The 15,829-nt window shown below is 32.0% G+C and overlaps 1 protein-coding gene across 1 annotated transcript in view; it reads left to right on the forward strand.

Annotated features, from left to right (window-relative positions):
* The first annotated feature begins 2,188 nt into the window (after positions 1-2,188).
* The window catches only part of MS3_00009474 (uncharacterized protein), a 36,177-nt gene continuing 22,536 nt past the window's right edge, over positions 2,189-15,829 (forward strand). The window contains exons 1-7 of the mRNA XM_051217853.1: positions 2,189-2,273; positions 3,796-4,132; positions 7,342-7,542; positions 9,723-9,908; positions 11,199-11,320; positions 12,927-13,125; positions 14,559-14,696. Coding sequence (XP_051073970.1) covers positions 3,872-4,132; positions 7,342-7,542; positions 9,723-9,908; positions 11,199-11,320; positions 12,927-13,125; positions 14,559-14,696 — 1,107 coding nt within the window. The 5' untranslated portion in view covers positions 2,189-2,273; positions 3,796-3,871. The remainder of the gene's footprint in view (positions 2,274-3,795; positions 4,133-7,341; positions 7,543-9,722; positions 9,909-11,198; positions 11,321-12,926; positions 13,126-14,558; positions 14,697-15,829) is intronic.

Below are 15,829 nucleotides of genomic sequence, written 5' to 3' on the forward strand. Positions count from 1 at the left end.
TAACGAGGTATTAAAGATTATCTAGACAGTGTTTGACACCCCATTGTTTAGAATTTAATGCACATTACCATTCATTAGCTACTAAAACTTTCGGAAACCTCCATTAGCTAAATCAACGTTTCAGCTATTTAGATGGCGATGCAATAATGACACTGTTAACATAGTTCGTTATTCCAAAACAACAGTGTTCCATACAGCTGTACATAGCTCTTCGAAGAAGACATTAGAACAGGGGTTAAGTTCAAAAAGCAGCACCCAAGTTAACCTCTAAGACTGTAAAGCCGTGACAGCGATAGGTTAGCCCAACTAAATCTATTCCCGCCGTACGGACTAAAGTTGATTTGATTACGATCTTCAAATTACAGAATAGTAACTTTTCGTTCGAAATGTTGATATATTGTAAATAAACCAAGTATAAGTTCTTAGCAGCAGGACTAACATGTTGTAATTTATCGAATTTCCTGTAAGATCCTAAGCAAGTAAATATAGGTCACTAACGTAGATGATGTGTGTCACATGATCGGGGGCCTGCTCAAGTTTGACGGATATAGTGTGGCAAATCAGCTAACTTTGATGTCACGTCTCGTGGTCAGAACCTAACGTGGATTGCGCTTCCATAGTACCAAAGTACTATGGCTGCTTTGGAAACCATTAAACTCAAACGACGTCATTACAGAAATATATTAGTTAAAGTAGGTACAAGAAACAGAGTGCGACCACCACCGTATAGGTCAGTACGTGGAATGCAATTAACTGATGCGCGTTCGTTGTCCTTGAACTGTACAGGGGTCGACGGACTGTTCATTATTCAGTGATCTAACCGCCGTATGATTTGGCTAGGCTCAGTGACATTTCACTGGCCTTACAATACTCCCCCACCATATTCAACAACCATTTGAATGGCTTTTAAACACGTTGACAGCAATCGCGCCATAGGCTGCCAAACGAATATCAATCCTCCGTGTATTACTGAGCTGTAAAACAAATGGAAAAGAGTTGGCAGCAGTTTATCGGGAAATAGCGAGTAACGACAAACCTGGGAATGTTGGATTAGTCCATTCGTTTAATAGTGTGACTCACAACATTTTAGAGTTCTATAAAGCCTTCTTGAAACACATTGCGTTGAAAAGCGATTGAATTCCTCAGATAGACAACGTTAAGTCTGCAGAAAATGTAACAATACTGCAGTAGTAATACGATATGTGTATTATCAATTGATGCTGAAGTTCACACTGTCTTCGATCTAAGACTGAATGTCAGTCCTTTCCAATGATAGTTTACAGTTCATAAGTGCCGAATTCTATTTATATTTATACTTAGGAGGTCAACTGAAAGTACAGAAGTATAACCGTGAAAATATATCGTTTCGTCATACAAAGTTTTTGATCAGAGTTCGAGGAAATGGTGATCTCTGTTACAACCAGTTAGGTTTGTTGACAACAGATGAAGGGTGAAAGTGGTATGATAAAGTTGTCTGTACAAGATAATAAACGTCATGTGCTGTATACGAGTTCAGTACCTGTAAGAAAAAATATCGACGAGAACATGAGAGACCAAAAGTGTTATTCTGGACTTATGTCAGTTATATTCGTGAAAAGTTGTCAGTGCTGAAATAGAGGTGACAATGTCGTTTTCAGTTTACAAGAGATTTGCCCGACTGTTTAAACTGATGTAGCGGCAAATGAATCTCCTAAATAAATAGTTCTGTACGTCTTCAATATCAATGCTGACTCCCTTAGTTCTACTGGAAAGACCCTGGCTGAAGGAGCCCGGTCACAGACCCGCACCAGATCACGAATGAATACTCTGTACTACTTTGCAACTGATAGTCAACTTAGACCGAATGCTTCTCGACATACAGATAGATTTTCAGATATATCTTAGAACTCCTTCATTTCTGAACTCTGATTTAACTGAGTTGGTATACTCCGACTGTAAAAGTGTTACATGAAAAGGTGTTGTGAATTGCTGAATATATGTGACAGTTTTATACATTTTGTATATACGTCAGAAAGTCAAATCAGCAAGGTGATACCGATTAAGAGGATTAAAAAAGGAGTTCCAACTTCCCGTCTTCCTTAAACTGAACATAGATTACTTATCCTGCTTATCCTTATTCCTGAAGTTGTTTAAAACATCCAAATGATTTGCGATTTCAAAATAAAAATGTGTTTCTAAGGGCACAGTAGTGGTTACATCAAAATAGATATTGTCCTTGAAGTCTCGTAAAATCTGTGTCGACTTTAACCATCTCATGAACATTTGTCGTAAAAGTAGGTGATTTAATTTGCGACAATACTACCTGGGATTCCGACTATTCACCGGTTGATGAATAATCTAATTCTTTATCCCAAGAGAGCTAAACTTAACAAATATAACTCCAAATTAAAAGACATATCAGTATAACAAAGCGTTTTACAAACATTTGGATGGTGATTTGGAGTTATGTGGCTCATAAAAAATATGTCACGTACATTCATTCTTGACAACGCTTTCATCAGTAAAAAATGTATAGTCTAAGGACTCCAAACCAAATCAAACCTGAATCCAGGAATGAAAGAATTCGAAGCTATATTTTGGAGGTAGTCGGTATGTCACGAAGTTCATAATATACGCCCGCTTGTTGAAAACAGGGGTGCGTAGCACGGCATACTCAATGTTGATCTGATGCAGATGTGTGACTGAGCGCCTTCAGTTAAGTTTTGTACAGTAATATGGCCAGTATCACTTCCGGAGACTTAAAACCTAATAACTACGGCGATTTATTCACCGTTTCAAACTCATAAACGTCATATTATCTGACAATAAAAGTTACGAAAGACGGATGGTTATTTACTATGAACTGTGTGAATCCCATAGCCATGCCTCGTTTGTTTTCATCGATTTTAGGTCTCATGGTAATTGTGAAAACATTTAACAATAAGGGAAATTTCCTAGGCAAAATTATCTTCATAAGGTGAATAGTGAAGTCAGTAATATAACAAGGTAAAGTGATATTCTGAATCCATTGGGCGTTACTTGACAAGTCATTTATGGAAACAGAGTCAAAAATTTACATGAGGGAAATGGTTTGTAGTATATTCATATATTGACAACGTAATAAAGTGTTCAAATGAATATCATTTTTATGAATAAATTAGATCGGCATTAGTGTTGTCTTATGCCATTAATTTTTTAAAGTCATTTTCACGTGGTGACAGGACGAGCCAATTTAGCAAGGAAAAGTGGTTTAGTTTTAACAACCGAAAAATGCATCTTTTCAACAATCACAGGCTTGAAAAGTGATTAGGCTGTCACAGTGAAGTTTTAAACCAGTTCTTCAACCTGAAAACGAATAATTAAAGTGTTAAAGGTTGTCAATTATCTAAAAACATACTTCGAAACGCTGAGACTGTGTAACATCAGCATAACTTTTTTCTTTATCCCTAGCTAATCAACCGTTAGGATTTAGTTACGATATTGGACATTTTGCCCTTTCTAATCATGTGGTTTGTTTGAGTATCCGAATAAAAAGACCAATAGAAGTAAGGTATCGGAAAAATCTATCACCAATCTAAAAAGGATTAACATGTTGACTCTATGCTAGTATTGCATAAAATAACAGCTCATCACTAAGAAATTGTGTATGGGATTTGATTAGCATAAAATACGTAAAATAAATAGTTAGTTGGATAACTTTTATTGTTTTTAAATCAAAACAAAATGTCAATTTAATAAATTTTCTGGTTCGTCGTCCCTCTGAAGTTTTAAAATAAATGACACTCGTTTATGTTTTCTATTTATCTTAATCTCTAGACGTTATAAGACTTTCAATTTACCTGATAGATCTTAGAAAAACTTCTGAGCTGTCAAAACCTTTCTGATAAAACCAATGGTTGATTACGAAAACAGACATCAAGACTCGTCTCCAATATTGCTTCATGGTGGTTCCGAAACAAAACCTTTTGTGGAAAAAGACAAATATAAAGAAGTTCAGAAGGACTACGACTTATCAAACAAATGTTTTTTAAAAGGAAAAGACTACGAATTAGCTAAGAACGCATCTGAAAGCAAACATGGCGACAAAAATCTTCATACTCAGTTGAGTGATGCGAAACTACAAGCTGAACACTTTAGAACAGAGTTCTTTAGGGTAAGATATACCGGAAGTACTTCAGTTTTTTATGATAAAATATTATAATTTAAGGTTATTATAAGAACAACATATTTCTCATAATTTATTCTTTTAGCTACAAAATCTTTAAACTTGGATAGAGTATAATCGACATATAATATCGGAGTCTGGCAAAAGTTGAAAACACCATCATTACAACATTTACTTTTATCCTACCTGAGTAAAAATTTGTCTCTCCTTATTGGCTTCACTTACAGGAACTAATTAATATCATACTGGGATTACTGGTTTATTTGGGTCATCAATAATATACATGATGCGTGGAAGATCGTTGCTTTTGTTTGTATAAAAGATTAACTCATGAGGACATAGTGTTGTGCGATAAAAATCATGTAAAATTTGTAATATTTCTGTGTGTGTAAAACTGAATTTCTGACATTCCTCGGCTTAGTGTAAGTCAATTCTTCAGAGGATAAAAACGGGATTGAACTAGGATAAGTTTGAACAACATACAGAAAACAACGTAAAATATTTTGAATATAATCAAAATAGGTCGATGCATGTCGATGTTATTCGGATTAAAGGTGAATCTTTGTGAGACAAACTTATAAGTATTTGTTTGTGTTGTAATGAGTTTGAAGAAGTATGAAGTTTTGAACGCAAGAAAGGAGAGTTAAAGTTGTGTGTATTAATAATGGGAGGTGTAAATAGAACTAGGTACTGCTTTTTAGGCAAGTAATCTATGATGAACAGATGGTAGCCCCTTTCTTGTTGATCCATGTAAGGTTTAGGACCATACATTAGTGAAACCTCTTATGAGCTATCACCAAATTAATGAACCCAGTTTTATGGTTGCTGGAAATAGTATTCACTGATGGTGCTACTGGTTTGATTTGAAAGTTATAAAGTTTGACAAGATTATTAGGAGGTCATTTTGCGTAGCTTAGAGGTTCTTTGATTCGAGTTGTGATTTCATGTCATGACTCTCTATTATAGAACGGATCACAATTTATACATTCTAATCTTAGAAAATTTTGCATCAAAGTCAAAGAGGATTTTCCTTGTTTTTTAAAATAAAGTATTTGAAGAGTGTTGGTCGTTTTACATAGAAATTTAATTCTATGTGGTTTAAGGATTCGTTGTAATTCTTTCCTTATGCCGTGGTGGTATAGTAGAACTACTGTATTAGTCCAGGATAGTTCATTTGACTCACTGCTATTTAGTAACATATCATTTCATTTTAGCATATTTCTAGTCATTTAATCCTAAGATGCCAATTACAATTTTCTATTCTCTTTACTACTTTTCTTTTGACGCGTTAATTCTGTTGGTCCTTAAAAAAATTAGAGCCAGAGACATACCTGACTGAATGGATTTGTGGAGTTGGGCTCTGTGCAAAACGTTGAATGAGTCGGTTCTCAGTAAATAATTAAATTTAGGTTTCTGTTAGAATTCCTTTAGACTAAATAGTCTAAAAGAGGCAGTTTACCAAGTTTATTTTCGTTCTTGAGAGTGAATTTGATGTATTCTGGGGAAGTAATTGTAAGTTTAAATAAGTTTCAAAACAAATCTTTTCTAATAAGGATAAATATGTCATCTACTTATTTGAGCCAGTTACGTAGTTTGAGGGCACTGGAAAAAGTAAGCGATTCTATATAAAAATCGATAACTTATCAATATTCGGTGACACGTATCTCGTAGCGTCTACATCCATTCGTTTGTAAAAAGTCCTTTTGAAATTGAATAGGCTTAAGTTCAAGCATAGTTTACAGAATTTGATTAAATTAATGCTCAGTGGTAATCTGTTAGACAGAATATTCACGTTATCTGGTAAACCATTAGTAAAGTCTATGCACCTATCACTTGGAATGATATGAAGTTTTAGCACACCACTGTTTCGTTTTCTCCGCTATGCAACCACGAAATCAGTGGTTTCAAATCATACAAATTTTTGGTAGTATTGTGTAGATTATGTTGAAGTAGCTTGAATATGCAGCTTTTATCCTTACATCATTTGTATGTAGGGTTGTTTACAAAGTTTATTTTGGGTCTTAATCAAATGTTGGGCCTATGCATTTCTGATGATCCACGAGAGCCTGGTGTTGTGTTTGGTTTGAGAAACAGAGTAGATCATAAGGAGATTCCAATGAATGACTTTAGTCGTTTTAAAAGCTGATCTGTATCTGATTCAACTTTATTGGTAACCGTTTGAAGGCTTGTTGAATTAGTCTTTAGAAATGGTTACATAGATAGATTTGCAAGGGCTTTTTCTGTAGTCCGTTTTGTTCATGATCACCGTTATTTTGCCTTTGGCAGCTTTTGTAACTAAGATTGTTTAAACACTTTGTAGTAAGCAAAGAGCATTTAATTCCGCTTTTGAAGGACTAGGTGGAACGTATTTTTAGTTAGTCTAAATGTAAGTTTTTTCTTTGATTTAATCAATATAAGACACCATTATTTTGACAGTGATTGGAATATTAGTTCTCGGATCAGAAAGCTTTGCAAAGTACTGACAGGTTATTATGTAACCTAAAATGTTATCAGTTTCAACGAATGGTGATGTCGTTTGTAATTATTCTTCCATCCGGTAGATTAAAAATAACTCCTAGATCATTAAAAGCAGATTTTGCTGTTGATGTTTTCCTCTCTTTCATTTTGTCTTTAATCTTTTAGTATTTCTTAATCTATCTAAATTTTGGTGAAGTTAAATAATGAGTTCCTATTTTTCTGAAAAGGTTGAAAATGGGAATGCGTAATTTGATGGGACTTAGAAGTTAGATTAGATAATCTGGGTTCTTGACACACTCGTAGTGTTTTGTTATGAGAATATACATTTGTAAATAAATTCTTGTGAAAAGATTCGCAGTGGTTATTGGGCCTCTTCAGTAGATCACCACGAAAGTTACAATAACCTGGGAATCAAAGACCTGACAACGATGTTTTTCTGTAAACAACATTTACTAGCTATTCGACGATTGTATCAAACATATTTTCATTTCAGATAACTTGATTCAGTTAATAATAATTTTACCAATAACATTACCAAGGTTTGACTTGATAATTCTAAAGAAATCGAAGGTTGAGTAGATTGTTTAGTTGTGCAACTGTTTTAACTTTATTAGTTAAAATACATAACATGATTGTATTGTTTAAAAAATTATAAATTATGTCTGAGATGGGATTTTAAAATCAAACTAAACAATTAGATGATACTATTTACTTTATAGCTTAGTAAAGAACGTCTTGAAGAGCAGCGTGAACTAACCATCGTGGTCAAATCACTTCGTGACCAATTGGAAGCAGTTTCTCAAGAGAGAGACCAAGCAATCACCAAAACAAGTATGGAATCTAAACAAAGCGGAATGCAATTCCAGCATTTGAAATACTGTGTGGATCAGTTATTGGAAACTAATGCTGAACAAGAAAGAGTAAGTTTGATTACAAAAATATGGAACGGTCCTAACCACTTTCATTTTGGTTATTATCTGATTTGCTTTTTCATACTGTTATTATTATACTGTTAATGAATTGAGGTTAACACAGCCTCATAAGTTGACGGGACTTCAGAATCATTTGTTGTGTACTGCTGGGAGGTGGTTATTTTAGTACGACATTTTGTAGTTTTATTGTTTTACGAATTCATTTATACTATTCTTAAAGCAACCCACCATTTCTTTTGAAGCCAACTTTTTCGATTTAAAATGTATTCAGTCTAGCCGAAATTTTTTATCGGGACATAAAGTTAATCTTGAACTGAGAGTAACTAAAGAACCGTAAAAAGCCAGTTAAAGTTAGACCACTGTTATCCTGATTTCGAAATACCCAGCTGTGTACATCAATAATTCTATGTAAGAGTAAACTCTGGACCTTTAGAGTTCAAAGCTAGTCAATCTGCTGGTATTCCACGGCCCATAGTCTTCAATACCATTAAATTTTCAAAACAATCTAATTTTTACTCTCTGAAGTCTAATCTACTGTTCAACTTTTACTTCAGTAAACTTTACAGTTTACAGCCACTCAATATATCTTGAAGAAACCAGTCTTATTAAAGATCACAAGTTAGCAAATGACAAAAAATAGTGGGGATGGTGTCTGGTTGGTATGAAAATTACCTCAAAAGTGTATGGTATATTATCGAAATAATGAAAGCTATAAAGGTCTGTAGATTACTAATCAACTGTCATAAACATTTGGTCAACAAGGTTGTCTTTAAAGCAACTGTAAAGTGCCAATATAAAACACTGAAGTTTGGTAAATAGTCATTTTGTAGTGGATCTCTACTGCATAAGATTTGAACATAAATATGTTCGAAGTGAAGATTTTGTACAGTTAATTATGATGAATCTAAGTAGGTTTTGTGGAGATTTTTAGAAATTTCACTGGTTGAAATCATGAGTCAATTGAAGCTAGACCACCATGGAAAACATGGAAGCACTGGACGGCCGTTTCGTCCTGGTATGGGACTCCTCAGCAGTGATGAACCTGTTAGTTTATCGATAAAATTTCTTGTCTACCTGTAATAGCTCTTCATTAGTAACGTTTAGTTGAATATATTTGCTCATTTAACGGGTAACAGTCTCTTACTTTTCAAACGTTGAAGTTCAGTGATAGATGTCTGTCATATAGTCAGTATTAGAGTTACTTCAGGTTTTTTACCATTCACATTTTTGTCTCGACGATCAATCCTGAATTCTATAAGGTCCCATTTAATTATGTATAAACGTATTCCATCAGATTTCTAAATGATGTAAACAGATGTCAAACGAATGACATCCTAAAAATATATGTGACATAAAAATAAATAAATTCTTTCTATTTCAAAGTGTCAAAATTTTCTGAACAGTTTAAAATCGTACAGACATTTTGGCTTAGAGCAGTCAAATAATGCTTAGTTCAATGATGTTTATTGAAATTCTCCTTCCAATAGGGAAAAAATGAAATATTAGTCAGTGAGAGTTAAAGTTATATAACGTCAAGGGAGTAGACGTTCACATACAAAACTGTCCGAATATTTTTAATTTACTTATGTGATGAATATAATTGTATTTAAAAAAATTGAAACAGCGTATCTCCATAATGAAACTAATTTTGTTATAAATCAATAAAATTACTTTTCGTATTATTTCAGCGTTTTACCTTCAATAAAGATACCGCTTCATAAAGAAAGTAGATTTAAAATGTTTGCTCGTAAATAGTGACACAACTTTTCAAATTCAACAATAACAATTTGATGAATCCCTGAAAATCAGACTTTTATTCATTATAGAAATTAAGTAGGATTTAAAATTCAGTTTCATTCTATATAACACACTATTCTATTTTAGTCGATTCATTAAAATAAAACTTAAACAATTTGTTTACTTGAAATTCATTCTGACTTGAAAGAACTGGAGTAATCAGGAATTTTCGCACAGATAATAAAATAACAACAATTTCAAAATTTTCTGAGTCTTAGTGAAAACCGTTTATGGTCATATTTCGGAAAAGACTAGATATGTGTTCTGTTGAATCAATATGTTAAACTGGCTTTAAATTACTGAATTTAAAACATTTATTGCATTGAAAAAACAGATTTTAAAAAAGTTGATCATATATTTTATTCTTATAGCTTATGTGTGCAATGAATGAACGTTTGGCAGCGTCTAACAAAGAAATCGAAAATTATAAATTGTTTCTTGATTACATTAATTCAGCTATACAAAAATTTGATCACAATAATAATTTAATAGAACCAATAAATCTCGAAATTCAAGATATTGAATATATACACAATAATTTTAAAAAATTTCTAAAAGTAAGTAGAGCTGAGAGAAAGAAAATTTATCCAAGTAGTATTTAGTATATAAAGAAATATTTTGTTAGATTTCCAGCTTATATTTTTTAAAAATAAATCAATCAATATCATTTTTGTTGGTGTTTGAAACGTTGTTCATCATTCATCTATCGATAACTAATAATTTTTAAATTATTTTTGCAAAACAAACCTTTCAACTACGGATGCTTGGTAATGAAGTGGATTCTTTAAGAAAATGTCTGCCACTAAGAATCAAAATGAACACATAGTAGTCTCACATTTAAGACTTTAATAGAATGCTATATCGTTCTAGGATCATAGGTAAAATAATGCTTGATTTATTAGATCAGAAACCTGAGGCTTCTGATTTGGATTTCGTTGTAAACTATGTTTATCAGTCAGGGATATTTCAAAGATTTTCTTTTAATCTAAATTTTCATCAACGCAGATCAAGTAAACAGATACCACTTTGTGTTTATCCTTATAAGTGAATTTTAGATTTAATGTAATTGAATTTCGAGAAGCATTGCCTACAGTGAAACTCGAAACAGTAGTTATTTATACAAATTAAGTAAATTAGTTATAAAGATGTATCCGTTAGACTAGTTACTTTTGATAAAGTAATGATAAGTTTTTATGTAAAGCTAATGTACTTTGTCCTTATCATCCAGTTTCTGTTCTAGTTTAAACCGGCCATTTTGAATTGTAGAGTACATTGATATGCAAATCAAATAAAATTATGAAGTTTTATCGCTTGCTCTTGTTTACTGATATTTTTGACTCCCCAAATTAATAAAAAAGCTTGAGAAAGATGCTAAAGCTATAGAGTTGGACATTTTTGTAAATTTAACAGGAACCAGTTCACTTAGTAGATTTCCAAGAAACACAAGCTGGTTTAGGTAAAAGAGAAATTGCTAAAAATAGTGAAGATTGCTGTTTGGACAACAATAATAAAATATCTGATTTTTCTTCCCGTGATCCTTGAATTTTTGAATATTACTTCATTTAATTTCACGCAAGTTATTAAGCGATTGCAACTTCGTGTGATAATATGTCAGTAAATATTGTGCATTTAGGGTTAAAAACACTATTCTCTGTCTGTTTAGACCAATTTGCATAAAGACAGTTTTAAACTCAACACAACAGACGAAATCTAAGTAAATTAATCACTAAGCTTAAACTTCCTTGTTCATAGATGTTAAATACAAATGACCTTTGAACTCATTAACAATTTCATTTGTCAGAAAAATTGGTTTTTAATTGTGAAAAAAAATTATTTCACGATCTTAGACATTAGAAGAGAAAGAACATTTACAAATTATAGAAAATGAAAAACTGAAAACCACAATAGATGTAATGCGAAGTCAGCATGAAGCAGAAATTTTTAGAATTGAAGAGAAACACAAGTCATCGTGAGTGTTTTTAAATGCCTTTTGTAAGACTATTTTCCAGATATATTTAACTGCCGAGTCTATGGTGCGAAAAACAGATCGTTTTACATTTTAAACGACTGATTATGAGATTTTATTTTATTAAAAACAATGGCGTAATAGGAATAATAATAATCCTTTTATTCTGTACTGTATATCAGGTGTGATACAGAATTGTCTTTGTGTTAAAAAGCGGCTTTTCATATCAGCATTTATGGGATTAGTAAATGCTGATAAGTTTTGTAGTAGAAAATCCGTTAACGAATAAACAATTTGGTTTATTTCGTTAAATTTGGCAGTAAAGTTTAAATAACTAACTTAGAACAAAGAAATAAAAATAATACAAATTATCGGCTTAATCACGTTCTTTTTTTCGGATTTATTCTACCACTTTTTATTGTAGTTCATTTCAGACACAATGAACCAATCCTAAAGAAGTAATACCTTATCATATTCATACATAGGAAATTCATTTAACAGCCTTTGAAATTCAAAGATACGTTAATTCACATGATTTTTTTTTACATATTACATAAATATAACAGTTTTGCCTATTCGAAAAAAGCAAACTGCATTTTTTAGGTCTGAGTGGCATCTATCTTACGCATGGAGCGTAGAATCATTTTAAATAGGTAATATCTGAAATATTATTTAAATGATGAATTACAACATCACCTAGACTTTGATGTTAAAGTGTTAACTGTTCTTTTAAACCATATACTTTGGTTACTACATTAGGCAACTGTCTCGAATATGAAACCTTAGCTCCGATTCTGATTGTAGGAATAGAGATTTCAGAAACCATACTGAATACGGAAAAACGCCAAATCAATGAAAAACTGTAGGTTTCAGAGGTATGACTATAGTTGTTCTGACCAGTGGTTATAAATTCAGTCAATTTAAGTTTGAACGGTCTAGGAAATGGAAAAGTAAAGATTTTATTGGTCATTCGTATACTTATAGAAAATAAAAAAAGCCTTTCTAGATGAAAATCAGTTGTCGTTTTATTGTACTTGCTGTTTCTCACAAACGAATGTATATGTAATAACACAAAAGCTTGAAAACTTATGATAATATAACACATTAAGAGCCTAAATTTTCACTTCTGAAATAATTCATATGGTCTACGAAATTTAGTTTATTAAACTGAAAATTAATGAATATTCTTTTGTCTATAATAACCAGCTCAGTTCTTTCATTGACATCAGTAGACGTTTCGATAGTTATCGGTCTATGTGATAGGTAATGTTTAGAAACTTTAAGATTATTAGGTAGTTTTACCTGAAATCAATAAGAAAGCTGCCATTATATTGTACAGTAAAATAATTACTTATTACTATGATTTTCCTTTTAAAAAATTAAGTCTTATATCAGTATCACTAGAAAGGTTCAAAATTTATGTTAACGGAACTACAAAATATTATGTATTTGCATACATTATTCTGGTCTGGTTATTTAATTTATCCCATTAAAATCACAGACGTTACTTGAAACGCTTCAAATTTAATGAAAGTATGCATTTATTTGATCTAAGAGTTGTAAGTAGTAGATATTTTACATGCTACGTGATTGAATGATTTTGCTCTAGCCTTCAGGAACAATGTGAAAAACTGCAAGATGAACTTGATAATACAGTTGTGCGTGCCGAAAGAGCAACACTAGAGGCAAGAACTCTAAGTGTAGAAGTGGCCAATGCTAAGTCGAAATATGAGAAAGAAATAACTGAAAAGTGTGAACAAATTCAGGAGTTGGAGAAAAAATTGTCCAATTTCACAACAAAACAAAATGTAAGATTTTTTCTACTTATGATAAAGCTGAAAGTCTGTTGACATTCAGAAGTAAAGGGCTACTAGTTACTTTAGAACTTTTACCGTTGTCTTTGGTTATTCTTTCATTAGCTGACAAATAACACACATACTATTTTGTTTCAGTATTTAGTACACGAATAACGATTAAGATTTCATAAAACATAGTCACATAATTAAACTAGTTAGCTAGTAGTTGTGCTTTTTTGAAAATACATTAGGATCTGTCCTGTGAATGTAAATCATTTTAGTAACATCTTTTTTTATTGTTTTCTTTGCCAGTTGGACTAAAACTTCAACATGTGTCCAGTAAACCGTCTGAATACTTTACTTTCTCGTGTTAGATCACTGAAAATTTATTATGGCTATCGGTCTTGCTTTTTGATAAAATACTGGCCAACAGAAAACATATCCTGATCATAGAAATTTTGTAAATAATGTTTTCTAGAAAGCCAACGAGAGCTTCATGAATTATTCATGCATCCATGACAATCCAATATCACCAAAATTTTTCTCTTAAACTACTGTTTTTTCTCAGCAGCTTAAGATAAGTTTTTTTTACTAAAAACACTAAAAACTGACTTATGATCAGCACTAAAACATAACTATTTTCAGAACTTTAGGTTTTAAAAAATGAAAATGTATCATACAAATACTTAGGAAGCAACGTCTGGTCAAAATTTCTGTTATTTTCTCTCTAATTTAGTATAGTGTATATCGATGACCAGCATTACCAGCAAACTAAATTTTCATTTCGTGAACACTTTAATTATTCTATGATTTCATTCTGGAATGGTTTCAATTCTGTTTAAAACTTACTGACAGTAACAACTACAGGATAAAGTCTACCGTATATGTGTTCGTAAATATCTTTAAGGTAAATCTGGCTTTTGACTAGCCTATGTATTTGCTTAGTTCCTTGACGTTAAGTACTGCTAACAGGTTTCTGGGTGAAAATTTCTTATGTAAGCTATTTCTACTAACCCAATGGTGCGTTGTATAATAGTTAGTTTTCCATTAAATTAGGACACACAAAATACTATAATCTTAGAAGATTGACAATAAAATTGGAGTAAAGACTTGAGGTAAAATTTGATTTTTGTTACATCATAGGAAAGTCTTATTATAGGTATCAATGCCAAGGTCGAACTTGGTAGTTTCAAATAAATTGAACATTGTGCAGAGAGTTAATAATAAACATATTTTTCTGTTATATCCTAATGAGCAGAAATACAATTTTTCTACTCATTGAAAGTCTTTTTAATTTTCTGTTTTCTGTTTGATACTGACTAAGTAATAATTTGCTGATTGGCAAATGAAAATATAGACCATTTTTGTTTATTAGATTAAATAAATGGGTTTGAAGATATTTATGTCATCAATATATTTCACTCAATGTATGTCAATTATTCCAGGATTCAGATATAAACTCCAGGAAAGCATTAGAATCCGTGTTGGATACAACACAAAAAGAACTGGTTAAGATGAAATATGAACGAGACTCAGCAACAAGTCAGTTATCCACATTAAGTGCAAAACTGGAAGCGACAGAAGTTAGTTTATTCTCTTAATGATGAAATATATTTTGAATAACGAACGTAAAACTGTATCTTAATAATATCCTGGGACCAAATCCAGAACGATAATTTCATTCATTTTCGAAGTCCCTTGGTCTTAAAAATGTCAATCAAAAGCCACCATAGTTCTCACAGACTGTATAAACAAGTATGTTTTCTAACTTTATTTGGCGTAACATACAGTTATTAAATCAATAACTTTCAAAGAGTCCATAAGTGAAAGAACGTTTTCAAATCTTGATCCGTGAAAAATTATGTTAAAAGCTACGAAATTAGCAAAAGTAAGACTATATACGACTACATAAAGTGAATTGATTTATTTGTGGATAAAAAAACTTTTAATATAACTTCCATAGGCAGTCAAATGATAACCGCAAGATCCATCGAATGTAATTTCATAGAAATGCTGTTATTGGTTTCAAGTTCAGAGTTGGTGAAGTATGCTTTCTATGAATGTTTCTTGTTAAAGTTTAGTTCCTAGATTTCACTATACTTGATCATTTATCATTAGTGTCGAGCTTCGCGCAGATGTACCCTGACTCAAACTGATGAGTAATTCAGTTTCTTTAGGATCTGAGTAAAAATTTACCTTTTTTTCAGTAATTAGTTAATTCTAGGACATGTGCAATTAACTTGCTCATTTCCTTCATTTAAACTCGTTTTCGTAAAGTCACGTGAGTGATTCTTTATGGTATGTAGTCAACTCTGATTGCATAAAGGCATCTCAATCACTTTTCAGAATTTCTTATAAATTCTTAACAAGAAATTCGTAAAACACTTGGATTGCTCACCTGTTTAAACCAGATGCCTTAGAATTTAGACACTTTACCCCTATATTATATCTGATCTTTAATTATATATATATATATATCGATTCGTTTAATTCAACGGACTTCCTTTCTCACTTTCGTTTTTTTCATTCAAATTACCCGTAGGGCTTGTGTATAGGAAGACTGTCTATCAGGATCAACTCTCAAGCACCGCACACCACAATACCTCGTATCAAGAGTCTTTTCTCTCCACACATAAAAGACTACGGATTGCACACTCTCCCTTCTATAGGATTATCTTTTTCGGATGACACTTTAAAAAAAGTTATATCTCATTAC

Source organism: Schistosoma haematobium, chromosome 1 (genome assembly GCF_000699445.3).
Source record: "Schistosoma haematobium chromosome 1, whole genome shotgun sequence".
In the NCBI taxonomy this organism is placed as follows: Eukaryota; Metazoa; Platyhelminthes; class Trematoda; order Strigeidida; family Schistosomatidae; genus Schistosoma; species Schistosoma haematobium.